The 27,854-nt window shown below is 37.7% G+C and overlaps 2 protein-coding genes across 2 annotated transcripts in view; one reads left to right on the top strand and one right to left on the bottom strand.

Moving 5' to 3' along the window:
- Positions 1–22,315, top strand: part of galr1b (galanin receptor 1b) — a 53,371-nt gene extending 31,056 nt beyond the window's left edge. The window contains exon 3 of the mRNA XM_084107928.1: positions 21,298–22,315. Coding sequence (XP_083964054.1) covers positions 21,298–21,615 — 318 coding nt within the window. The 3' untranslated portion in view covers positions 21,616–22,315. The remainder of the gene's footprint in view (positions 1–21,297) is intronic.
- Positions 22,316–25,059: 2,744 nt separating this feature from the next.
- Positions 25,060–26,979, bottom strand: ddx28 (DEAD (Asp-Glu-Ala-Asp) box polypeptide 28). Its single transcript, XM_084107682.1, has one exon. The coding sequence runs from the start codon at positions 26,941–26,943 to the stop codon at positions 25,147–25,149; it is 1,797 nt and encodes a 598-aa protein (XP_083963808.1). The 5' UTR covers positions 26,944–26,979; the 3' UTR covers positions 25,060–25,146.
- Between the last annotated feature and the right edge of the window lie 875 nt (positions 26,980–27,854).

Raw genomic sequence — 27,854 nt, 5'->3', positions numbered from 1 at the left:
CTTAGTGAGCTGTGGAAAGCCATCAAAGATCCACAAATTCTGGAATACTTCTCAGGGAAGGGCATCACTTGGCGTTTCATTGTAGAACGAGCAGCCTGGTGGGGTGGATTTTGGGAGAGGCTTGTTAGGTCTGTGAAAACGAGCCTGAGGAAGGTGCTAGGAAAGGCATCGCTCACCTTTGAAGAAATGTCTACACTCCTTGCAGAAGTAGAGGCCACACTGAATTCCAGACCCCTCACCTTTGTCCATAATGAGCTCGATGAGCCACAGGCACTAACACCAGCACACTTCTTGGTGGGTGAACGACTCACTTCACTGCCTCCAAAACCATTTCCGGCAGACTATGATCATCCCACTGTGAGTAAAGAGGATATGACAAAAAGGTGGAGATACAGGAACCGACTCATGACCAACCTGTGGAATCGCTGGAGGAAGGACTATTTACTGGACCTAAAATCTGCACATTCCTGCAACATACAGAAACCTACTGAGATGAAGATGGGTGACATTGTTCTCATAGGAGATGCCAACATGCCGAGACAAACCTGGAAATTAGGAAAAATTGAAGAGTTGTTCCCAGGCCGAGATGGCAAAGTTAGATCCTCTGCTGTTCGCACATCCACAGGGACTGTGTTAAAGAGACCTATTCAATTGCTTTACGCATTAGAGATTTAAGTTGATGAACATTTGTTCATGGGGGGAGGATGTTGTGAATTAATTAGAATAGAAATGTTTAATTAATTATCTTTAATAATAACAGAAACAGTTTTGTCATTTACAAGGTTGTTCAGCTTTAAGAAAAGTCTACCCATAATGCATAGTGGGCGAGAGCGCGCAGATAGAAAAAAGATAGAGAAGTGAAATGAGATTGACTCCATGTGTGTGCGCTGTATCTGTGTAAACCTGTTCAAAACTTCAGTAAACAGTTTGTTTATTTTAATTCAAGTCGTCAGTGGTCATTACTGCTTGTGAAGGAAGAAAAGACACAACAGTTTAATCCATATATTTAGTAAAGACACAAAAACTGAATTTATGCCAACTCTGTTAATCTGTTGTTGTGACCTATCAGATCAAGTTTTAAGACCAGGTTATGCAGAAAAAGGTTTATATTCTTTTTCCTGTAACTGTACAAAGGAGTTGCCACAATTCAAAACTGAGACTAATATATGTGCAGAAAAAATGCTGTCATTAATTGATAAGGAGCTGGTCGAAGGTATTTTTAATTAATAGGTGTTCACTGCACCGTGTGCAGCTTTGTAATGAAAAATTGGGATCCTTTCTGTCATATGTGATTGCCATTTATAACTGTTTTTAGGGGTTTGTCTCAAGAACATTACGATTAGAAATTGTGGACAAATAGAAATATGGTTAACAAATCATTATTAGGCTCATTATATAGGTATTATATATCAAAGTCAGTCTGTTGCAAGATGAGACCTCAGTCTTATCAACATAATAATGCAATAATGGTGCCCCTCTTTCTCCCTTTTCAACATTCATCTTGATCCCTTTGTGTGAGACTGAATTTAGCTTTTGAAATGTACAAACTTTCCAGACACTGGTGCACAAATGACATGGGTCTGTATTGGGTAACAATAGAGAGGGATCTGACACGGCCGTTTGATTCAAATGAGTTTCTCACACTGGCAGGAGAGCAGGCCTAATACTTGTAGTCCGTTTAAGTCTCTAACAAGGGAGGATTAGTGCAGATTCATAAAATTTATGGTAATTTCACAATACCAAAATCTCTATAGCCTATAAGCATCATTTTGGCACAACCCTAAACTCTTTTTTCCAAAAAAGCAGAATATATACTGGATCAGCTGTGGAATTCTTACCTTTGGGCACATACGTGTCAGCAACAGAAGAGGACAACACACTTATCAGTGAAACACAAAGGTAAGTTTATTTGCAGGAGTGGAGAATAGCAGCTGGCGAGGATAACAGGTATAGGTGAAGCAGTCAAAGAAAGTTTCCTTAGACTTAGCTGAATGGTAACAGTGCTTTCTTGTGATGTAGGTGGTGAGGATCATAAGAGTCACTGGATATGGGAATCAGATGACAGAAGACGGATGGAGGCAATTTAGCATCAGGCTGTAGATAGTCCAACAGGTAAGTGGTCATGTAAGTTGAAGCATGTATACAACAACGAGACTAGACAGCTGATGAAGAGATTGACAGCTTAAATGAAGTAAAGCTGATGCGGGTGAATGATGGCAGGACTGGACATTTGGAAAAACTGGAAATCGTGACAGTACTCCCTCCCTACCAGAAGGGCGTCCTGGAGGCTGACAAGGGATAGACAAGGCAAGTTTATTTATAAAGCACATTTCATACACTATGGTAATTCAAAGTGCTTTACACAGAAAGGAATTAAAATAAAAGCAAGGAAAATTAAAACAGTTTTAAAAGTAATTAAGAGATATATAAAGATGATACAGTTATAAAAGGAATTAAAAGGGTAAAAAGATGACACATAGATAAACTTCTCATCTGGCAAAACACCGGCGTATCATATTTCATACCTCCCAGTTTTACTCTGAGATTTTCCCATGGTGATAACACTATGTTTGTAGTGTTCTTTCGGGCAAACAGGAAGCCTCCATGGCGGTCCTGGCAGTTTAGGGGGCCATTGCGGTGCAGGTAGCTCAGGGGGCCGTGAAGGATTGGCCTCCGTGGCCTTGACACTTGGCTCAGCCACAATGGTTGGTGACGTATAGCCCCCAATAAAATCTTCTTGGGAGGAGCTATAGAGGAGCTATAGACTCTTGGGCTGGAGAGGACTCTGGAATGGGCTCAGAGAGGACTCTGACTCTGGTCAGGGGCTGGAGCCAACGTGTGCAGCCCACACACCAAATGGCCATGGCCATAATGGTCAGCGTTGCATTCTCAGGAACTGACTCTGGGTCTGGAACGGGCTCAAGAATTTCCCTTTCTTGAAAGGACTGGTTAATTTCTCTCATTGAAATGGACTGGTAACAAAACTCTGGGACTGGAACGTGCTTGCTACTGGACTCTGGGACTGAAGCGGACTATGGAGAGCATTCTGGAGCAGGCTCTGGAGCGGATGAGAAACCCAAATGCCTTCAGGATGGGACTGGATGAGGGTTGTAATTGTCCACTGTAACTTCAACTAATCAGAACCATTTAGCCAGAGGTTGAAATTAATGGAATCGACTAAATGTGAATCACAATGACCAGGAGACAGGAACCGAATTACCTCATCATCCAGTCCCATTTGAAAGTGGGTATTGAGCGTAGTGTTGCTCCAACTCACCAGATGGAAAAAATTCCAAATTTAGGAACTCTAAATTCCTCCACATACCACTTCAGAGGGAGTTTTGACAAAGGGAGAGGAGATGATCTTCAGCCATTTTTTATTTTTTTTTATTTTTTTGTGGTCTAGTATTCTTTCAGCAACAGAAGAGGACAACGCAGGTATCAGTGAAACACTAAGGCAAGTTTATTTGCAGGAGTGGAGAATAGCAGCTGCCGAGGATAACAGGTAAGAGGTGAAGCAGTCAGATAGTTTGTATAAACTTAGCTTAAAGGGTTAGTTCACCAAAAAATGAAAATTCTGTCAGTAATTACTCACCCTCATGTTGTTCCAACCATGTAAGTCTTTCGTTCATCTTCGGATCACAAATTAAGATATTTTTGATGAAATCTGACAGATTTCTCACTCCTCCATAGGCTTTCAGAGGGACCCAAACTCGCCGGCCCAGAATAGTTATTAAAAACATCGTTAAAATAGTCCAAGTGACTACAGTGGCTCTACATTAAGTTTATCATGCGACGAAAATACTTTTTGTGCGGAAAAACAACAAAAATAACGACTTTATCCAACTATTAGTGTTCTTCAATGTGGGCCTCTGACGAGAGTTCACGGGAGCGCCAGGACGCATGCGTGAGAACTGAGATTACGGCGTTCTTCTTCTTCTTCTACTTGTTACTGGCTGCTCACTCCTTGGGAGTATTACCGCCATCTACTGTACAAGATGACGTCCCGACATTGCCGGAAGCGCAAAACGGTCTATTTATAAGCAGAGGAAGACGCTATGTAAGCTATTCGACACTTATTGTGATTTAGGTCTCAATGATGTCGGGACCAGAGTCCTGCACGGGTCCGATTTTGTAAATCCGCATCCACCCGTACCCGCAGTGCTTCAAACCACATCCGACCCGTTATCCGTCAACAGCACTAATTAAAATCCGCACCCGACCCGCTTAAAATAGAACCGACACCCGACCCGCACCCGAAATAAAATCATTTTAGCCAATCACATTATAGACACAATTACAATTATTGCCAGGTCATACAGAAGTTATAACCACAATTAACACAAGGACAACTTCAGCCGAAGCTGTCAAAAGGCTAACGTTACCACAAAACTGAGTAACCTAACAGCTGTCTAGTCGGGACGTCATCTTGTACAGTAGATGGCGGTAATACTCCCAAGGAGTGAGCAGCCAGTAACAAGTAGAAGAAGAAGAAGAACGCCGTAATCTCAGTTCTCGCGCATGCGTCCTGGCGCTCCCGTGAACTCTCGTCAGAGGCCCACATTAATACTAATAGTTGGATAAAGTCGTTATTTTTGTTGTTTTTCCGCACAAAAAGTATTGTCGTCGCATGATAAACTTAATGTAGAGCCACTGTAGTCACGTGGACTATTTTAACGATGTTTTTAACAACTATTCTGGGCCGACGAGTTTGGGTCCCTCTGAAAGCCTATGGAGGAGTCAGAAAGTACTCAGATTTCATCAAAAATATCTTAATTTGTGATCCGAAGATGAACGAAAGATTTACATGGTTGGAACAACATGAGGGTGAGTAATTACTGACAGAATTTTCATTTTTGGGTGAACTAACCCTTTAATGGTAACAGTGCTTTCTTGTAATTTAGGTGTTGAAGAGTCATTGGATATGGGAAACAGATGACGGAAGGCAATCTAGAATCAGGCTGCAGATAGTCCAACAGGTAAGTTGAAGCATGTATACAACAAGACTAGCTTAAATAGAGTGGAGCTGATGAGGGTGAATGATGGCAGCTGTGGATGATTATGAAGTGTGTGCAGGTTTGAGCCAGGAGGGATTATGGGAAATTTAGTGTGAAGGTGACCGTGATGGTGAAGTGAATGGAGATTGTGAATCATTGTGATGATTGAGTATTTTTTTAACCTTTTTGGACTTTTTATACAGGGTTCCCACACGTCCTGGAAATTCTGGAAAAACAAGTTGTTGTTTTTTAATTACACTGTTTAATCTTGCTGTGATGTAGTGACGCTGTCTTGTGTTAAAAATATTGTCTGTTTCACTAACAAAAATAGTTCCAAACAAAACCAGATCAGAATTTTTCTTAACAACACACAGTGGTGTTTCATTTTGAATGAAACTACAATTTTGAACTAAACATTTGAGAAAATGATTCAATGACCCATTCATGAAGACCATTACTAAATTCGGAACCGCATAGTATACTTTACGTACTACTTTTACCACATCTATGGCAGAAATAGTAAGAGTAGTATGGGGTTCTGAATTCAGTACGTCATTTGCTTCGTTCATAAATGAATAAGCATTCTGAATGAATCGTTTGAAAGATTGACTCTAATGACTCACTGAATTTCCGAAAGAAAGAGAACAAAAAATACTCTGTCCCAGAGCAAAGGAATGGGTTTACAATAAATAATAGATTCTCTTAATCTGGCCACCAGCGCTGAATAATAAATCCTTTGACAGATGTCTGTCAAACATTCCATTCAACTTAAATCATTTTCCTACATGTGATAAAGTGTTGGGAATTAAGATTTTAATTATGATTTTGGTGACAGAGCCAAATGTCACATGTTATAAAAGAGGTTTCAAGGAAATGTCATTATGAATGATATTGTACATTGTGAATGCTTTATTCCATTATCTGTATTGAATCAAGTAATATTTAAAACTCTGATTCAAAGTATTTAGCCAAGTGGTTCTTTTTTGTTAGTGGTTCTTTTACTGAGTGACTGCTTTTCTTCATTCACTTTTCTTCAACACCATGAGAGCTGAGGTCTTACAATGTGAGAGAGGATAATAAATGTTGATTTTGGTTATCACTGTTTTGGATGGATGGATGGATGGATGGATGGATGGATGGATGGATGGATGGATGGATGGATGGATGGACGGATGGACAGACAGGTAGTGTAGCAGTGAAAGTATTCCTACTGAAAAATTTTGGCATGGGTCTTTCGGTTCAGTACGCATGTGTACCGAACGAATGCAGCATTGTTTTAACCATCACGGAACTTCTGTGTGCGGAATGTAATTTGAAACTCAGTTTTTCTCTCGGACGAACAAAAACCTAGATCTTACGGTTGTATCTTTCTCTATAAAAGTTAGAAATTCACGTGAGTGTTTCCATTGTGCATAAAGGCTTAGGCTACTCTGTCTTCACTGAAGGAGCGCTGCATGGCGCTAAAATAAACTGAAACTAGACTACAATGCACACTGTGAAAAAAATCTTTGTATATGATTACTGGTCCTGGATTTGTGAAACTGATAAAGCTGGGTGATGTACTGAGAAAGAACAGCTAAAGTTAAAATACTACAGAGCGATTGAGAAAAAGAATAAGAGTATAGGCCTATGTGTGCATGTTAAAGAGAAAGAATGATTGAGAAGAGAAGCTCCAGAATAAACATCCACTCCTCTGTTAAAGATATCTCAATCTCTGATGGGCAATCCACTCTGAAGCTCTCAAAGCAGAACAGATGCTCAGTAGTCATGTTCACTCGTATCTAATCACGGCCCTGCTCTTTTTCAGTTTACCAGTTTACAGCAATTGTAAGTTTACAGCAGATTGTACAGTTATCTGCCTTTGTTTTACTGTCCATTAAAATTGAAATTACGCCTGTGTATTTTGTACAGCTGCCATCAGCAGGGCCGGATCTACCATACGGGCAATCTGGGCACGTGCCCAGGGGCCCTTGCACAGAGAGGGGCCCTCCGTGAGTTTTTTTTTTTTTTTTTTTGTGCGCTACATAAAAATAGTATACACAAGGCTTGGACTCGATCTTGAGAATTATCCAATCAGAGAAAAAAAAAAGGTGTATATTACAGTATATGATCCCACTCTTATTCATGCAAATGCTTTTAAAAAATTAATGTGCGATAAGACAAAAGTGTGACTGTGACACACACACACACAGAGAGAGAGAAAGACGTGCCAGTATCATGCACACAGACAGCACGCCAGAATACAGTTCTCATACGTGCTTGAACTTACAATAACTATTGTAACTATAATTATGCCAAAATGTCAGTTTTTTTGTCGAGTATATTCATAACATAAGAGCAGTCTTATGATGAACGTGAAGAGGTGTGAGAGAATAAGGCGCGTGTGAGATCAGCTTCTCTGTCAGTAAAGTTATTCAAAGAACAAAAAGAATAGAGAAAATTTCTCACTGCTCTTGACTAAAGAATGTTTTTAGCTTTAATAAGGATTAGGTAAGGGCACTGGTAAATATGACATTTATTTGTGTGTGTGTGTGTGTGTGTGTGTGTGTGTGTGTCTGTGTGTGTCTGTGTGTGTGTCTAGCCCAGGGGCCCCTAGGGGTATTAATCCACCTTTGGCCATCAGTCCCTGTAACTTCTGATGTCCTCAGAGCTTTGTCCTGCACAAACGCGGTCAGAACATTTAGTATGGTCTGAACCCGCTCCATCGACAAACGTGCGATATTGATCGCGAAGGATATATGCAGAATTGACAGAAATATGTTACACATGCCGTAGCAGGTGAATACAACAAAGAACTAGCTCCGCCTCACCCAGTTCGGGTACCGGACCTGGTTGAAACACTCATGCCAAAACTTCGCCGGCGCCTTCAGCCTCGCCCTAAACACGGTCGAGCCAATGCTGGACTAATATATCTATGGAGGTATTTTGTCATGTCAAATGTATTAATAATGCCATCAGAATGCAACCAAAGCACAGGATAGCAATAGATGGCTATAAGTAATTGTAAATCATACAAAATAAATGCCATGATCACTAGATTTTATACAAGTGTTACTATAATGATTTTGTTAATGGTGATCAGCAACCAAATATTGATAATGTGGAAGTTAGGCTACTGCCTTTTGCCTTGGCATGACTTCTCACTTTTTGCTGACAAAACAAAGGCAGAGTACAGTAACTTTAAAATAGTGGTCAGGTCAAGTTAGGTCAAGTTTGAGCTCAATATTTTTTTATGTAGATAATTTTCATTACTAAAACATCTAATTGCCAGATTTACAGTGTCCTACTTAATTTGGCGGGACAAGTAAAAATCTTTTCAAAAAATATTTTTTCTCAGTTCCACTGTCCACACTCTAGCGAGTTAAGGTCTTTTGCCTTTAGGGAACCGTTTTTACAAAACACTGTCATTAGAGGTTTTTGTCTATTCTTGATTGCATGTTTTACTGTCTAAAGCTGATTATAACCAGTTTAAGACTAAATTGTATGGCATTTCTTAAATATTCGTATTACTTGAATTAATAAAAATCAGCATTTGCTTCATGTTCCACTTTGATTACAATCCTGGCTTATATAATGTGGAACTAAAGAATGGCGTATGAATTCAATTTAATGCTTTTTTTTTTTTTTTTTTTTAACAAGGTTCCTTTATAGATTGTCTGTTTATAAATTATGTAAAACTATAGCCCCTTTCACACACACAGTCTTTACTGGTAAGTTACTGTTTAGAGATCATGTGTGAACAGGACATTTTCAAAAATACCAGTAAATTAGTCTTTTTGGTATGAGAAATTGGGTAACATTTTCTAGTAAATTATGATGCTATGTGTGAACAAAGCATAAGATTACTTGTATGAGCAGGTAGGAGTAATGTAAGAAGTCTGCTTTGGGCCAGTCATAAAGCCCTGATGGAGATGAAGTGATAACTCCACACTGTTTACAGTAAGCTTAATTGTTTTTCTATCTAAATGTGCTAGAAGGAGGTCTTTGACCATTGCGTTGTGTCACAGCTTTTTCAGCGTCTCACACTCAAGAATGTTGTCAAATTGGACAGATAGTGAAACTAAAGCAGATTATTGGTTTCACAGAGTTTACCGGTATTTTGGTAATGGGTAAAAAGACGGAATGTTATTGCTTGTGTGAACAGCATAGTAGATTTTGCATATGGCATACTTTTCAAACTCTCCTTTGATCTAGTCACCCCATGCCTTGCTTCTCTTTTTGTTCACCTGCGTAGTTGGTGCCAGATATACTTGTTGTAATTGGACTTTTCTCAAGAAGTCCGGCCTCGACAACGCCATTCAGAACAACTATAGACCAATATCGAACCTCGCTTTTGTTGGCAAGCTACTTGAGAAGGTAGTTGTGGCACAACTGCAGTCACACTTAGAGAGACATAATCTATTTGAACCACTACAATCTGGTTTACGTCCATATCACAGCACAGAAACAGCTCTTTTAAAAGTGCTAAATGATCTCCTTCTGGCTTCTGATTCTGGTGCACATAGTATCCTGGTTCTTCTTGACCTCAGTGCAGCATTTGACACTGTGTGCCACTCTACACTTCTTTCTCGACTGTCTTCAATAGGTATCACTGGTGCGGCTCTTCGGTGGTTGACTTCATATCTATCGGATAGACAGCAATTTGTTAGGATAGGTGAGAATCAATCCCGTACTGTCACTATTTCTCATGGTGTACCTCAAGGTTCTGTACTTGGTCCTCTTCTATTTCTCATTTATTTGCTGCCACTTGGCCAGATCATCAGATGGCATGGTCTCAACTTTCATAGTTACGATGATATTCAAATTTATTTCACGATTAACCCCAACTCAGCTTGTCCACTCACTTCTGTTATCTCCTGCCTTCAGGAACTTAAAACATGGATGTCTGATAACTTCTTACAGCTTAATGCTGGGAAAACTGAAATCCTGTTAATTGGCCCCAAATCAAAGAGTTTACCCGGACATGACTTTTTTATTGATGGTGTTCAGATTAGGCCTTCAAAAACTGTGCGGAATCTGGGAGTTTTGTTTGACCCCACGTTATGCTTTCACTCACACATCGGTCAGACTGTTAAATCATGTTTCTTTCACCTGCGGAATATTGTTCGTATACGCCCCTCTCTTAACTTTGGAGATGCTGAAACTGTTATTCATGCTTTCATAACTTCCAGATTGGACTACTGTAACTCCTTATACAGCGGCCTACCCACCAAAGCAATACATCACCTTCAAATGGTACAAAACTCTGCTGCTCGAGCACTTACATATAATAAAAAATCTGCACATATTACCCCTATCCTTCATCAACTTCACTGGCTTCCTGTGGTCAATCGCATCCAGTTTAAACTATTAGTCTTAGTTTATAAAGCCTGTCATGGTCCCGCACCTCAATACCTCGCTGAGTTAGTGCAACCATACCTTCCTGTCCGGACTCTTTGATCTAGCAACGAAAATTTGCTTGTCGTCCCCAGGTTTAAACTATCTACTGTGGGTGGTAGGGCTTTTGTAGGCCCTAAGCTATGGAATAAACTGCCCCCCTAATCTTCGTGCCATCGACAACCTCCAGATCTTCAAATCAAAACTTAAAACTCATATATTTACCATGCTCAATAAATAATCTTCAATTCTATTTCTCTGTCTACCACTCTCTCACCTTTATTTTATTTCACATACTTTGCCGAAATTTATATGTTGCGAAAAATTCTTTTGTCTGTCTACTATTTGTATTATTTTGTGAAGCGACCATGGGTTCTTGAAAGGCGCTATAAAAAATAAACGTATTATTATTATTATTATTATTATTATTATTATTATTATTATTACTTTTCTTTGTCCTGTGATGCCATCCATTCAGCTTTGAACTTGTTGATTGAATGTAAATCCAAATGTTTTGGCAGGAAAAATAAATTGTCTTGCAGTAAGGTAATGATTGCAGTAAGGCACAAAGAGGCTGTGTTGCAGTGACGTTTATGCTAATATACATTTTTATGCTTCGAACACATTTCAATCATGGAATTTGAAATTCTGTAAAAAAATTAATTGAACTGACAAAATGTTTATTATAATACATGACAAATCATGTATTATCCACTGAATTTGATCCTAATCCTTCAACTTTTCCATGACCATATAAATAGTCCCAGTGCTAAAAGCATGATTTAGCAGTATTACGGTTCACATTACACACGTTTGTATGGCAGAATTAATACAAGTGCTTTAACAGAATTTTTAGTTTCACGTATCTGCTTTTAAACCCTCTGGAATGCATGCCCTTTGCTACCATTGTAAGTGCTTTACTGTAAATGTGATTTGTGTTTGTTTTTAACAAACTGTGAGGCCAGTCAAAATAATTTTCTGGTCATTTACAGCCTGTCACAAATGCTGTTGATAAAGATGAACTTGTTTTGAACCCATATACTCTGAATTGTGTGTTTTATAAATGCCTACATACAGTAGCATATGAAAATATTCGGAACCCTGGGATATATATGGTGTTCTAAACAAAACTTCATCTTATCTTATGTCCTATCACTTATTACACGAGCAGCCTATATAAATAGCCGCTTACCTCAGTCCAGTGACAATACTTCCAGCATCCCTCTTCCACCCCACATCCTCCTCTATTTATGTTCTCTCTATTATGTATTGAATATTCTTTAGTAATCTCTATTACTTAAGTACTCCAAGTACTCCATTTATCTCTCAAGTCAAGTCTCATGCTCAAGCCCTTACATAATAGATAGCATAGCACTCCAAATATGTTTAACTTTATCTCATTTAAGGATCATGCAAATATGAACTCATAAATGATGGTTTATTGTGTAAGGGCCTGGATACAGGATATAGTTTAAATCATTCTGCAAGAATTTTTCATCTTGAACTGTTTTCCCTCTGTGTTAAAATATGTTGTTTGGCATAAATCTAACAAAGCACATTACTGTGTGAGCACCCTCCCTACAGTAAAGCATGATGATGGCTGCATTACAATAGGGACGCTCAGTAATATGCCGGAATGTGCTAGAATACGATTCAGATTCGCTGTCCTAGTCCACTGGCAATGTCTCTTCTTGACTATTTTTTTGGGCAGCAAAGTGATTAAATTAACATTTAATTGATTATGGATTTCACGGATACTTGTCCTAGTAATTTCCATTAATGTGATTAATGCACTTACAATTTGCTAAGATAGAATCTGTATGATGTAAATGTGGCCAATTAAACTTACAAACTAGCAGCTAAAATTGCTATCAAAGGTGGCCGTACAATAAAATAACTGAGTTTGTTTAGCTTTCATTTTACATTGTGTTGTTTTAATACATTTATGATCAGTCCTTGATGATGTAAACACTGTTCACACCATTAATATCACTCAGTCATACCAAGAGATACACCTTTAGATTACTTTGTTTTGAATCTGATTAAAGATTAAGAAAGAGAAGTTGAACGATGTTTTAGAGTGCATAATGTAATAAAAGCAGAAACAAGGGATACTCGCTTCTCAACAGACAAAAGTCTGAGCTAGCAGCCACATCAAAGGGAGACCCATTACATTGGTGTTGCACACCACAGTAAGGATTCCATTTCCTTTGAGATCAATGGATTGATGTTCCTGCCAAAGCAACTGTCTTCTTATTATGTGGCAGATAAGGAGTCAGCATGCTGTAAGGAAAAGGCTTACTTGTAATTGAAGTATAGAGATGTGTGATGCCCCGAGAGGATAGACTGTGTATCAAAACAATACAGGTTTTTTTTAGGGGGTGGGGGGGTTGCAGAGAGCTAAAGTTTTTACATATTTAATGACCACCATACATTGGGTCGTGCTTGCAACAGCGGGTAAAGGTTCAGAGGGAGGTAGTGTCTCTTATTGTGTTCTCATTGGGGATGGCTTTCCATGTCACTGTGATTGGCTGATAACACTGTTGGTGTGATTGATAATAGCCACCTATTTGTCCATAAAATATGTCAAATTGGTGGAAATGTATTGTTTAACAAAACAAACAATAAATAACCTTAAGGATTTGTAAGTGAGTTGGTTCTTAGTGAGCACTCAGCTCTGTTAAATTAAAGGTGCACTTCTGCGCCTGTGACCTTCATGGTACAGTACCTGCAGTGTTCACAGAGCATTTAGTGACTAATGGTCTGAAATGAAGGTGTCTAATAATAAGTAAACAACAGCCGGTAGAAAGAAATTTAACTAGAATTTAACGGTAGAAAATATGTTTGGAATTCTATCATTTTTGAAAGCATTATTTTGAAGCAAGGTTTAAAGATAGATAAACTTGACAAGACTCTTGTGGTGTTAAAAACAAAAAAAAATATGTTTTGAGATGCGTGCAGTTTGTTCTGTTCTGCTCCATCTAGCTTTTTAAACACAAGAATGCCTTTCTCGTTCTTCCTCTTACTTTTAGTGCACAGAGCTAAAAGGATCTAATGGTATCAGGGTCATAGCACTAACAAAGGTACGTAGCCTACTTCAAAATGCAATTTTAAGTATGTTACATTACAGATGTAAATGTACAGGCACTCTACCTGAATGTTGTTCTGTATCCATCTTTTTTAGTTCTAGCATTAAATTTCAATTTGCCATTCAGAAGTGGGTGGTGAGTATAGACGCTTTTAAAACTTTAATCATGGGTAAAACTTCTCAAGTAAAAGTACTGGTAAAAATAATCACTCAAAAAGAAGCAATATAATAATAGATAATAAATAAATAAATAAATATATATATATATATATATGGAATGTTTTATTTATCTGTTTGCACATAATAAAATATTTTTTAAATACATATAGTAAATCATCCCAATAATTTTATCTTTCAATAATTTAATCCACTGCTCCAGTCACAGAATCAAACATTTTTAATGTTTAGTCTTTCCTTTTTATGTTTATTAGTTTTTTCTTCAAGAAGGAATGTCTGTATCTCTAGAGTTGGTGTGTATTTGTTGTTATTGGCTGTATGAGGCTCCATGTATAAATCAAACTTTGCTTAATGTTTTTTTTTTTTTTTGCAAAGGCATTACATATAATTTGTATTTTCATCTTAGAGAGAGAGCAGAATTTGAGGCCAATGATTCATTTTTGTCATCGATTCTCTTGAGTTGGAGAAAAAAAGTTTCCTCCATTAAACAAACTTTTTAAAAAACATTTTATTTGCTTAAAGGGTTAGTTCACCCAAAAATGAAAATTCTGTCATTAATTACTCAAAAATTCAACTTTATTCAACAATTTATTCTCTTCTGTGTCTGTCTCTGACGCTAAATAAATAATGCTGCGCTTTTCAATGCACTTGAGTGGGCCTTTAATGATTTTTGATACTCACCCTATTTTCCATAAATATAGACAGGGCTCTTGACAGTACATCTGAAAGTAATTTTCCATGTAATTATTACAAAATACCTGAGTTGTTAGCAGTCCTATTCATTATAGTTCACTCTCACACTTTCCAATTCACTTGGTAACTGCCCTTTTGAACTGGAGTATTAAGGTGTTATCAAAGAAATTTCTTACTTTCATGTAAGTGGATTACAAGCCAGCTTATGCAGATAGACTTATTGTCTTATCATTAAGTAGCATATATTTGAAGGTTAACACTCAAATGTGTTGCAGGTGAAGTAGACATGGAAAAGTGATTGTGTAATTGGGAAGAGAATTATGTGAGAGAGAGCAAAACAGTCTAGTAAGAGAAAGAAAGAAGACCCAGGGAGAGACCAAGGAGAAGAGAACTGAAACATAATTGCAGACAGTGGAGGTCACAACAGGTGTCTGGCCACTGACAAACCCTTTCAGCCCATAGTAACAGGCTACCTTCACAATTTGTGCTGTATAAACAACTTGTTTTCCTTTGCCCAGGGTTCTGACAGTTGGTTTTGTGGATGGTGGCAGAGGGGAAATAGCAGTAATTATGTTTGAATCAGTCTGAGAGCTGTTATGAGCCACTCATTATTTTCTGCTGTTCATTCACACCATTAAAAATGTACAAATTCACATATAATGTTATTATTTACCTGCTGTTTGTGAAACAGTGGACAGAGCTAGGTCAGTCATAAAATGTAAAAAAGAAAAATTCCCCTCAGTGTGTGTTTAAATTTTGCTCATTGTTTGATGTGTGGACAAAGATATTTAGGCCTTCCCATTATGCTCTTCCTTCTGCTATCACAAAAATGAAGCATTGTTATATTTTTGAAGATGTTTCATTGCGATGGCCCTAGTGCCCACAGCTTCTGTTTCATCTGTGTCATTATGGTTGTTATGCATGTCAATAAGAAAGTTTTAATATCTGAAAAGAAAACATGGTTGCAGGTTTGCAGTGTTGTGCATCTCTACAATGTTAAAGTACTGGTTGTTTTGTTTTGTTATGTTTTGTTTTGTTTTCATTTTGTTTTGTTTTGTTTTACTGTGAGTGATCCATTTCTCTGGCTGTGTCTCATTTTGAAGTCTGCATCCTCCGGAGGTTCGCATTTGTCGGCCGCATACTTTATTGAGGCTGCCTCACTTCAGAAAAGTAACCATTACATTCCAAAATAAGAAAGAAATTACAATCATTTACACCACAAAAGGAATAATGGTCAATTTTATAATGGTTACTTTTTTTAAATGAAACATCCTCAATGATATGCGGTGGACAAATGTGACCTTCAGAGGGTGCAGCCTCCGAAATAAGACAGCATGTATGATCACCGTTTTATTCACCATACTGTATTTGACAACATTTCCTTGTAGAAAACCGGACTGTAAAACATTGAATGCTTCATTTCTAATTTCAACTCTATACAGTTTCTTATATGTACTGTCATGTCAAACAAGTTGTATGGAGCATTTTGTCATTCTTACAAAATACCCAATAGAGACCCATAAATAATTTTGATTTGCAAGTAATATTGGATATTGGATGTGTCCTATGCTATTTAACATAGTTAACCTGAAATTAAAATTGACCATATTTCTTTCTTAAACGAAAAATGTCATCATTTATAAACCGTCATGTCACTCCAAACCTATATGACTTACTTTCTCTAAGGAACAAAGTTATTTTGTCCAATGAAACAACAGTGGACCCCATTGACTTCCATTGTATGGACAAAAACACGGAAATGTCTTTTGTTTTCTACAGAAGAAAGCCATACAGGTCTAGAATGACATGAGGATGAGTAAATGTGTCAGGGTTCTGTCACTCCAGTTGGTCTTATTATTAGTTTGTTATTATTAGTTAGAATCCATTCATATTCTGAATGGATTATATATATACATAAACAGTATATCGCCTAGAAAGCAAGCTAAAAGCGCTCCCCTTATAATCACTAAAAAGCTCTCATATGATTCATCTCAATTCATCGCAATCTCACAAAGTTCCGCTATAATCAATGAAGCTGACTGCACAATGAATCTCTTATTTAGCCTATGTAATTTCTAAAGTTTGTTTGTTATAAGTTAACTTATAATGAGAGTATTTGCGAGCGTGTGGAACTCAGCACTGGACAAAAAGTTTGAGTTTTGAGTTTGAGAGGTGAGTGGATTCTAATTTAAACACGTCTGTTTGGCAGTTTGCTCTCAAGAAATCATCAGATATGTTTGTGATTGGCTGCATTGCTCAATGCGAAAAAAAACTTTGTAAATAAAAACCTTTGACACTCTCAAGAAAACACCAAATCTGTTTCGCCAATATGCTGTTATTACTGAGAAAACTGATCCTAGACCAGCGGTTATAGACGTTATTCAGAGCAGGGCCATGACAGGTATGAAAGTGAGGCTGTGAGAAATTTTCAATGGTTTTAAAAATCTGTTTAAAGCTCCTAGATCAATTTTCCACAGCTCATGTTGTCTAGAGTTTATTATCTACTGAAATTTCTTAGGTTTAAAAATAAACACAATAAATAACAGTACAACCCAAACAAAGATACCGCTATTCAGTGGTGAACACCTCAGAAATAAAATGGATTGTGAATAATGAGCATTGAACGGAGAGATTAAAGTAAGATGAAATGACCGCCAAAGGAGAAAAGAAACAGTTGGTTTCTCGCTTGTTTATTTACATTAATCTGATCCTGTCCTGTAAAATCTCCAGCTGTGTTTCCGAAGTAAACCATGTCTGTCCGCAGTGATACTGAAGTCAAGCAAGGAGTTGCTATTTTGTTGTTTATGTGAGAAGTAGCTGTGGTGTATTTGCTCCACCAAACAGTTATACATTTATCTTGTTACCTGTACCTGATGTTCTTAGTAAATATGGACATTCCAGGTAGGTACTGTATAGGGAAAGATGTGATGAAGAAGCATGGCTTTCAAACATCATTAGTAGTTCAATGGCACCTCTTTGGAAATGTTTATCTCCTTATCTGCTTAAATATGCTCACCAGTTATTGACAGGAGTTCATCAGAACTGTTGCTTTGTGTCTAACATTGCTCAATAATAATCAATCAGTCAGTCTGACAATGATATTGATTTCTCTACAAAATATATCTCAAATGTAGCACAGCTTTCACGTGGTACAGCCAAGTATGAAAAGAAGTGTCAAATTTGAAATCATTCTATCAAGATCTCAAAACTCCAAAGGATATTAAAGGCTGAAGCGAGTCTAGGGCCAAATGAGGACAACACCAATCTAGCAGAAAATTTATTGCACTTTGCTAGACTTTCATCCTATGACTAATCATGGTGGTCTATTTCATTTCTCTTTTTCTATTTGTCTTCATCACTCAGCCACACTCTGTTTCAAGCAGGATGCACCGATACCACTTTTTCCAGAACAATGCCAATAGCCTATACTTTCAATGTTGGTACTTGCTGATACCCATACGTGTATTTTCATTGCATTTGTAATTTTTAAATAAGCTATATTACACAGAGAATCCAAAAGAATATGAATCATTTTTATTGATTTAATTTGTTTAGCAACTTTATATTTCCTTCAATTATTTTCATACTTATATTTGGATGTTAAAATGTATTGTACAGGCCTCTGTTACTTTCACTGTTCATTTTATTAGAGGGCTGCATTGGGATTGGGGTCATGCGGGACCCAACGTAAATCTCGTGAGAGCGGACGGTTTTACCTTTGCTGGGGGTGGGAGTGGGCGGTCAAAAAATACAGCGCGGGTCCCACAATGCCGCGTTTTGCCATGCAACAAGAAAGGAGTCAACAAATGAAGTTCACCGCAGTCGATCAGTAATATGCTCTTCCTCCATAGCAGGCTAGGCCAAGTGATTCATTATTTAATTCATTCGTTAAGTAGCTACATTTAATGTTTTTTAGTATTATTTATTTTATTTTTGCTGTTATTTAGTTAGGCTACATAAACACCTATGATAGCCTATCTGAGGTTTTTATTTCTTTTCTTCTTTTTTTTTTTTTATAATATTTAATTTAATATTTATTTATTTTATAATAATTCAATTAAATATTGTGCCTTTTCAGGTTCCCAAATTTTATCTGTGATGTTTAGGTGTGTGCGTGTGTGTGTGTGTGCGTGTGTGTGTGTGTGTGTGTGTGTGTGTGTGTGTGTGTGTGTGTGTGTGTGTGTGTGTGTGTGTGTGTGTGTGTGTGTGTGTGTGTGTGTGTGTGTGTGTGTGTGTGTGTTACGCATATGTTTAAATAAGTTTTAGGCTCCACTATAGTTGTGATGTTTTGTTTTAACAGTTGAGAGTTAAGGCCAATAAAAAGCTGACTTCGGTTTGTCATTTATGGTGCTAGCATTACTTTATCTTATGGTCAGTTTATTTAAACAGAATGTTTTACCTCTGTTATTCTGAACGTTTTGCATAGCCCTAATGTTTTTGTAATGTTTCGTAATTTTTTTCCACAATTTCCTCAAGCTGTAAGCCTTTGCGGGAGTGCAAAACACACGGTAATAGTCAGAAATTTAGCGGGATTAAGAAAACAGTCCCGCGCAGGGCTCTACATTCTATTCCTTTCTCATATTTTATCTTTCATTTAATAGCACAGCACAAATTTAGAACTGCTTCAGCAGGGCTCAACGCTATGATACCAGTATTTTAGATACCAATGAAATATCACAATTTTACATTTTTGATACTACAGCAAAACTACTAGCCTAATTAATGTAAATTTAAAAGTAATCAAATGTAAAATAACACTGGACTGTCTTCACTGTATAAATGAAATATAGATGAATATTTATTAAATGTATTGAGTAATTAACTGAAGAGCAGTGAGTAATTTATTTGTCCTTTGTTGTTTAAATAACATTAAAAACACAGCAGCAGGTTTATTAAGCTGCTGTCCCTTTATGACCGATTGCACGGATCCAATAGGCTATACTGTTACACATGCATTTTATTTCTCAACTGTTTGCGTTCACATAGACATAGTCTATACTGTCTATACTAGGCTATACTGTTACATGCCCATCTCTGCATACACATGAGTTTTAGTTTTAATCCAAATGATGCATGTGCTGCGAGCGATCAGCAATTAAGAGCATGCAACAGAAGTGCGCTCTCTCTCTTTACCATCAGTTTACATTAGTTATGTGACTTCTTTTACCTTCTTTGCTATTGACATACCAACCGAACTACAAACTTTCCAGCGATGTCTGTGAAAAAGGGATGTGCGCTTGATAAGCTTGTGCGTCTGTGCTGCTGTGTTCTCAATCCACTTTACATAGGCTATATAGGTGTAAATATTTAATTTGTTAAACATTCTATTAATTCGATACATTTGCTTCATAGTATAATGATTTAGTCCACTGGAGGCAAGTTGAAGTGAGATGCAATTGCAATTTATTAACAAAATGTGATCAAGCATAAAACAAAAGGCATGAAACTGGAAACTCAAAACAAGAACATCGACAAAAAACATTCAATACTCAACAAAGACACAGGGCAAACATGAGGGCTTAAATACACAGACTAATTACAAGACAATGAACACCTGTGAACAATGATCAGACGATTAACCAATGACAAGACACATGGCAGGATCACATGACAAGACACATAAACATGACAATGACAAGAACAAGAAACAAAACCCAAAACGTGACACATAGACATCCTTCTCTGATATACTGTATCCATTCTGCTCTCTTCTTGCTCTGTTGTCAGTGTTTCTCTGTCACAAGCACTGTACTGGTATCGGTAACTGTGCGGTATCGGTTGTTGGTATCAGAGCATTTTAATGAGTACAAGTACACAAGCACAGTATTGGCCCGATACCAATACTGGTACCGGTATCGGTGCATCCCTAGTTTGAAATATCCAGATCTTTTTTAAGTCCTTTGTGTATTTGTTTCATTTTGATGTTCTACCACTGGAAGTGTCTGGAATATTTCAAAATCTGCCAAATATACTGGCTATAATCTATATTGGCATATGTTTATCCTATCTTTGATAATGTTGCTTTACTCAGAATTATTCTATTACAAACAATACTTAACCTTAAGCAAATCACAATGTGTGGGCTGTGATTTCTGTTAGGCAGATGCTCTCCACATGGCTAGTGCCAACTATAGACTGGTCTTATCTTTGCTAATGAGTTCATATATTGGAGGAAGGTTGAATGTCTACTTTCCTGGTGTGGCAAAAACAACCAGCTGTACAAAGTTGTGGAAGTGAATATAAAAAGAACATTTTGAAAATTGGCGTCCTTTCCAGCCTCTCTTCCAGCATCATTCATATTGCCAGGCACCATTTATTGTATAGATTTTGAACAGAGCGACTACATAACATCCATTAGAGAATGCATCTCTTGCCGCTACACATTACTGCTAATTTTAGTTTCATAATTGAGTTCATTCTGCTCTCATCAATCATCTTTTGGTGTGGAGCCTCATCTGCCCACTCAAAGGATGCGTTTCTTCATCTTTTGCAGGATGAGGTACGCATTATCAAGCCTACAAAAGGTTCACTGGGTGTCATCTGCCTTGTAAGAACAGTTTGACTCCAGGTTGAGAAACAAGGAAGAATATGCCACACTCTCCCACTTTGGCCTCCACTTTCAATTCAGTGAAAATCAGACCCATGCCACCTGCTACCACAGTCTTGCACTATTGCCTTTCTTCAATGTCCTGTCCAGCCTTTGATTCCCAGCCCACACAGATGATTGTCTCAGTTACGGTTACAGCAGAGTCTGAATCATACGCTCTGTTCAGCCTCAATAATTCTGTCATCCATTAAAAAAGGCCAGCACCTTTTACAGAATAACTTTCACAAGTGCTAACACCTTAAAAAAACTATTATTTAAATTATTTAAAGAAAGTTTGTTTCTGTATACCTGCGAAAAATTCAGGTCATCTGAGGTATGATTAACCAACCAATTTTTCTCTCTCTTTCTGTGTTCCCTAGACGGCTCAGACGGTGTTGTTGGTTGTCGCTGCGTTCCTCATCTGCTGGATGCCGCACCACATTATTGCTATGTGGGTGGAGTTCGGCCAGTTTCCCTTGAATGATGCTTCCTTTGCGTTTCGCATCATCTCTCACTGCCTGGCCTATGGAAACTCCTGTGTCAACCCCATTCTTTATGCTTTCCTCTCGGAAAACTTCAGAAAAGCCTGCAAGCAGGTCTTCACTTGCCATTTTTTTTACTCCCCTCCGCCTGTGGAGAAAGTGGTGCGCATTCGCATGGAGAACTTCTCCATGACACATTCCACTACTAACTTGTGACTCAAATTTTTTTAGAGATATCAGTACTGTTTAAAAAAATGGGCAAACATTTGTGTTGTTGTTTCTGGATCATAGCCTAGTAGTGTATGGATCACATTCAAGAAGGTTTGACTAACATGGACAGTAAAAAGAAAAAGCTACCTTGAGAAGTAAAAATCCTATAATATCTCAATCCATGTATATCAAAGGCATTTGCTTAGGAAAAAAGTGTGAACTATTTAAGTGTAAATAGTGTTTGTCATTGAAATGTTGTTTTATTACATTTTTTATGTTCATTGTTTAATGTGTATTTAATGTTATTGAAAATAACTCAAACATATATAGATATGCATTTAAAAATATAATTATTATAAGATAGTTTTTGAATATGTTTGAAAGATCCACTCTACAGGAAGTGATTCTTTTGAATGTGTGAAAAGTGATTCTAAAAGAAGTGATTCGTAAAAGGCTGTGTTTGTGAATGAACTGTGCTGTCTGAACTCCTTTTTAGTGTTTATGTTGTATTCAACAAACACTTTCAGTCTCAGTATAAACATGCCATAAACCTCAATATTTACTTGTATGCTGTAATTATATATTTGGTGACGTTTGTTTCAGTGTATTATGTCCAGTCTTCTGGTTATATATCCATTATAAAAAGAAAATATTATTGAAGGTTTCCCCCTTAAGAATTCAAATAAAAAAAATATCTAATTCAATGAAAAATAAAATGTATGTTTAGGTTTTCTGGTCCTTTAAGAGTAAGTTAGAGTGGGTTCTTCTTTAAAAAGGATGTCTATCTGTATCCTAATGCTTATGGTTAACTGTTTGACATAAACTGGTGATTGTCCTAAACAAAAGACCAGTGGAAACTTTTGTGTGTGTGTGTGCGCACCTCTTACCAGTCTATTACTCACGGCTCTCTGTGAGATATCAGGACAAAACCTCTTATAAACACTTTTTTTTTTTAGAATCAGGAACAAGTCAAGAGTGTCTCAAAACTTAGGAACTTCCCTGATGACGAAAAAAGAATGGCACATTTTCCAACAGGTCAGGTTCCTGTCAGGTGAATATGATTGCATAAAATGCTACCATCACTCATGCCTTTAATCCTTGTGGAATGCAGCTCTCTCTATAATGTGATATAATAGTACTACAAATGATAACACAGTGCTGTAGGTAACCCTAAAAATTACACTTTTTTTTTTTTTTTTTTGCACAGATCACATAACTTTGGAATGACTGTGTCAAAGTACAGACTGGTAACTTTCTGTTATTTTCTTTCTTCGTAAGTATATGATGTATATTTGAATACATTTATAAACAGTGCTGCATTTCACATAGTATCAGCACTATAAAGGTCTGGCAGTGCACCATGATAAAAAATGTTTTACACTGGGAGAACTCCCAGGTGAGTAGTCAGGGAAAATATCCAGAATCTGGTGATGCTAAATCATGCTCAGACAAATCATTAATAACAAAGTTAACCCTTTCAGACATTGTCAGTGTCAAAGCACATCACTTTTCTCAGGGTTTTTTATTTGTATTTTTTATTTTGTATCATAATTAGATTAGATGCTGGTAAATTAATCTTTGAGTGCTTTATCACTATCACACAGTGACCATTATTTCATTAGTAATTCTATACTTTTGTCCAGTATCTAAAATTGAATCAAATTCTTTTTAGACAAAAGTTATCAAATATCTTAGCATTGCTAGCAACCTGAATTTACAATGCCTTCTATATAAAGTTTTCATGAAATAAACTTGAATCAACAAATATAAATTTCTAATTAAAGCATGGTAATTTTTTTGTGCCTGGAACATAATTTGGGTCATTAACAGTTATAGATATGCAACCTCATTCTCTATACATTTTACACCAAATATCATAATGTGAAAAAAAGCAGACAAAGATCCACATATAGCCTAAACATCCTTTTTTTCAACACTTTCAATAAAATTATCTCCTCCTGCATTTCTGATGAACCAAATGAACCTTTAAATGGAGTGTACAATTAAACCCAAAAGTATTTGTTGCATTTCAAAGCCAAAATGTTGCTGTACTCTACAGTCAATAACATTATGCATCTCAAGGGCATTTGCATGAGTGTTTGTCTGTCTTTCATACATTAAAGCATGAATCTCACAAAATGGACTTGAAAAAACAAGAACGTGTACATTTACTTCATAAGAGAGTAGTTCTGCTTGGCCAGGTTGCTTTTTCTTCACAGCTCCCTGTTTACGTCTTCTCTAATCAATGTTATGAAAGACCCTCTTCTCAATAACACTGCAGCAAAGTTCAAATTTATCTCATGGCAACCCTCCTGTTGTGCCGTGATAAACAGTTGGTAGTGAAGCATGAAGCCTCACTTTCAGACCTCTATATCACATTCATTCCCATTAGGCAAAAGATGCAGCATTAGCAGCACTGAAATAACAATGCAAATAAACCAACATCACATCAACCAATAAAACCTTGCTATTTAAATGTGGTTTTGTCTTAGCACCACTTACAGCTTCCTTAAATTAGTCTGTTTGTTGTACAATTTATTGTTCAGTGTCAAATACCTCACATAATATAACAGTGAGAGGTCACTGCAAACATTTTCAAATGAAAAACAACATTCAGTCTAAATGTAAACAAGCTTTAGGCCAAAATATTTGTAAATGTTTAGTGCTATTCTGAAGTGAGCATCTGATGGACACTTTACTATCCCATGAGGCCACGGGATAGGAATTACAGTGAATAGCATCATGAATAGCAGTGAAGCGAGTCAAGTGATGCAACTGACACTGTAGGTCACATGACAATAACAACATGACAAATGTAGTATGTGTGGAATACATTCATACTATACACATTCAAACTATATAAAACATATTTTTTAACATTTCCAAAGTAAGGCCAAACTGAAGAATAAAGGTGTTCTGGTGTTCTTCCTAGAGTAGGAAATACTTACTAAGATATGCGCTTTCAGACATGATTTAAATGATGACAGAATTTAGATTTTGGGGTGAACTAGCCCTTAAGACAGTGGTTCTCAATTCCAGTCCTCGGGACCCGCTGCTCTGCACATTTTGTATGTCTCCCTTATTTAACACACCTGAACCAGATCATCAGCTCATTAGGAGAGACTCAATGAACTGAACTGAGAGTGTCAGATAAGAGAGACATACAAAATGTGCAGAGCAAGGGGTCCCGAGGACTGGAATTGAGAACCACTGCCTTAAGATGTCTAATACAAACGTGTACAGAAGCTTTAGGCCAAAATGTTCTTAAATGTTTAGTAAAGGTTGAAAACAACAAATACACAAAGAACCAAATAATACCAAACCTATATGGTGTTCTTTCTTGGCCAGAACACATAAGAAAATATATTTTGAAGATTTTTGCCTTTTTTGGGTGAACTATCCCATTAAGATGTCTAATACAAATGTGAACAGAAGCTTTAGGACAAAACGTTATTTTAACATGTTTATTTTAAAGGTTCAAACAACAAATATACAATAAACATTTGACATTTTTAATAAGGCTGATTTGTAGATCACCTATTTGTTTTTCTCCATTTCTTTAACATCAGTTTTATTGCTGGGTTTCTGAATTTCTGACTCCATCCCTGGTAAAGATGTTCTCCTCCTAGCTGCTGTCTCTATTCTCTGCACAAGTTCCACATCCCACAGGTGAGTAACGAAGCTCAGCACCTCCCCTCCGCCGGAGCCACCTGCTCTACCCACGCGCCCTGCCCGGTGGATGTAATCTGTGTGGGTCTCTGGGAAGTCATAATTGACAATAAGTCCAACCCTCTGTGTGTCCAAACCTCTTGAAGCAATGTCAGTGCATATTAGAACATCAACAATCCCTCTTTGAAAGTTCCTGAAAATTCCCTCTCTCATGGTTGCAGGCATCTCTCCCTGGAGCCTCATATGACGAACACCCATCTCCTCCAGCGAATAGCCCAGCCAGTTGACAGTGGAAGCCGAGTTACAGAACACCAGAACGCCTTTATGCTCCAGTTCAGCCTTCTTCAAAGCTTGATGAAGCTCTAGAATCTTGTCTGCACCTTTGATCCTGAGAAATGTCTGCTTTACATGCGGCATGAGATGATGTAGCATCCGGCTTTTAACGATCACCATGCTGGCCAGGTCAGTCACCATGCTGAGGACCTCTCCTACACCACGCGGAAACGTGGCTCCCACCACAACCAGCTGAGCTTTATGATCAAGCCCAACTGTCTCTGAGAGTCTGGACGCCACCTGGGTGTGCGAAAAAATATCCTCAAGCAAGCCCGCAAAACTGACGTCAAACATAGTGTCGGCTTCATCTATGACTAGGAAGTTTAGTTCGCTCAAGCTGATGAACCGCTTCTGGAGAGCCTTTAGCAGAGCGCCAGGTGTGGCCACTAAAACATCCGGCTGACCATGAGTGAACGCCGCTTTGATGTTTCCCACACCTCTCCCACCTCCTGCGACTTTGACCACTATTCCAAACCGTTGGCTGATTGATCGAGCTACAGATGTCACTTGTTCTGCTAGTTCCCGTGATGGAACAACAACCACAGCGCGAATGTTTCTCTCAGAGTCTGTGAACGGCTCCTCCTGCAGCCTGTGGATGATGGGAAGGAGGTAAGCGAGTGTTTTTCCACTTCCTGTCTCTGCAGCGCAGAGAATATTGCGTCCTTTTAGTATTTTGGGAATGGTTTGCATCTGCACTGTGGTGGGGTGAATTATATTCTGACTGTGTAAAGTCTCCACCAGTTCTGGACAAATGTGAAAGCAATTAAATGTCTTTTTAGTGGTGGAAGCTGTGTCATTACCCTTTTCCTTCTGCTTGAGCATGGATGGTGGAGCACTCTGGATGCTATTTATGGAGAAGTAATCCCCTAACGTTTTGTTACTCTTCCATCCCTTTGATGTCAGAACAGGTTGTTCAAATTTTCCAAGTGTATAGCCTACAGACTGGTTTAGCTGCGGGTTCTTGCTCTTGATCAATAGTCTGCCCGGCTTGACTGTTGGCAGCCTGTCAAACTTCTTGCTTTGCATCTGTTTGACGTTCTCTATATGTTCTTGCATGGGTCTCGGGATGCGGATCACAACAGGCTGTGAGCTAGCTGTTGTCATTCTGCGTAGACCCGCACTAATGGACGCGGTCTGTCCCCTGCCAGGCTGCGAACTAGAAGAACAGCGTGTTGCCTGCGAGAGTTTGGAAATTAGAAAGGCACCGCGTCTTAACTTCACTGCCTGCATTGTGGATACGAGTACAAACGAAAATGAATATCGTATGTCCTGTTTAATACACAAACGGATAAGAGAAGTACCTTTTAATGTGACAAATGCGGGAAAAAACATTGATCTCACGTGCACCCATGCGCTTAGTTTGTCCGGGCACAGGATGATGACGTTTACAAACACAGCAGACTAATGTCAAAATTAAAGCCCCATTGATCAAATGTGAAATGAAACTTTGTTGAATTCATAACCGCGTACTAGCCTACTCTTGCTATTTCTGCTATTTATTTACATTTATTTAAACGGACGATTTTATCTAAAGCGACTTTGAAGGAATACAGAAAGTGATTTATTTCATTTTCAAACATTGTCTAGAATAGAACATGGACAGGGAGTGATTCAGATTAAGAAATAGTGGGAGCATAAAATAATCTTTAAGAGTGCAAAACTAATGTTCTTTATTCTAGAACATTTATTTGTTTTGTGGAAATATTCGTTAACACATGGCCAGAGATAGGACACGCTCAAGACAGGCGCAAAGATTAAGAAAATTTACCATGGTTTTACAACAAATAAAACAAAACAAAAAAAAACATTTTTATTGTAGTTCAACCATGTATCCACAAATAAACCATGGTTTTGCTACACTATAGTTTAACCATTGTATTTGTAGTAAACTGATACAACTGGCAATGAAAAAAAAAAACATGGTTAGCCTACTATAATAAAACCATGGTTAATTTTGGTAAGGGAAAGCACAGAAAATACTGTAACAGGCACAGCAAGCTCACTGTTCGTGATGCTCAAAATATTGAAAGAAAAATATAAATATTCAATTTCTTATCTATTTTAAAATCTCTAAAGAGAAGTTTCGATGACATTTTCTTTCTTCTTTTTTTCTTCTTTTTTTTTAAATTCAACTTTCTGGGATTTTATTTTCCTCTTACCTCAGTGCAGATTTGTTTAAATCAGGAACCAAGGCAAAGCTATGTCGCTGCTCTTCCATAAGCACCGCAACCTAATGTGAGTGA

The sequence above is a fragment of the Abramis brama genome (assembly GCF_963993115.1).
Source record: "Abramis brama genome assembly, chromosome: 3".
In the NCBI taxonomy this organism is placed as follows: domain Eukaryota; kingdom Metazoa; phylum Chordata; class Actinopteri; order Cypriniformes; family Leuciscidae; genus Abramis; species Abramis brama.
The sequence above is the reverse complement of the archived record's forward strand: the minus strand, read 5'-3'. Positions and strand labels throughout refer to the sequence as shown.

Excerpts from the sequence above, each read along its gene's own strand:
- ddx28 (XM_084107682.1), bottom strand. The coding sequence starts at position 26,943 with ATGTTTTTTCCCGCATTTGTCACATTAAAAGGTACTTCTCTTATCCGT.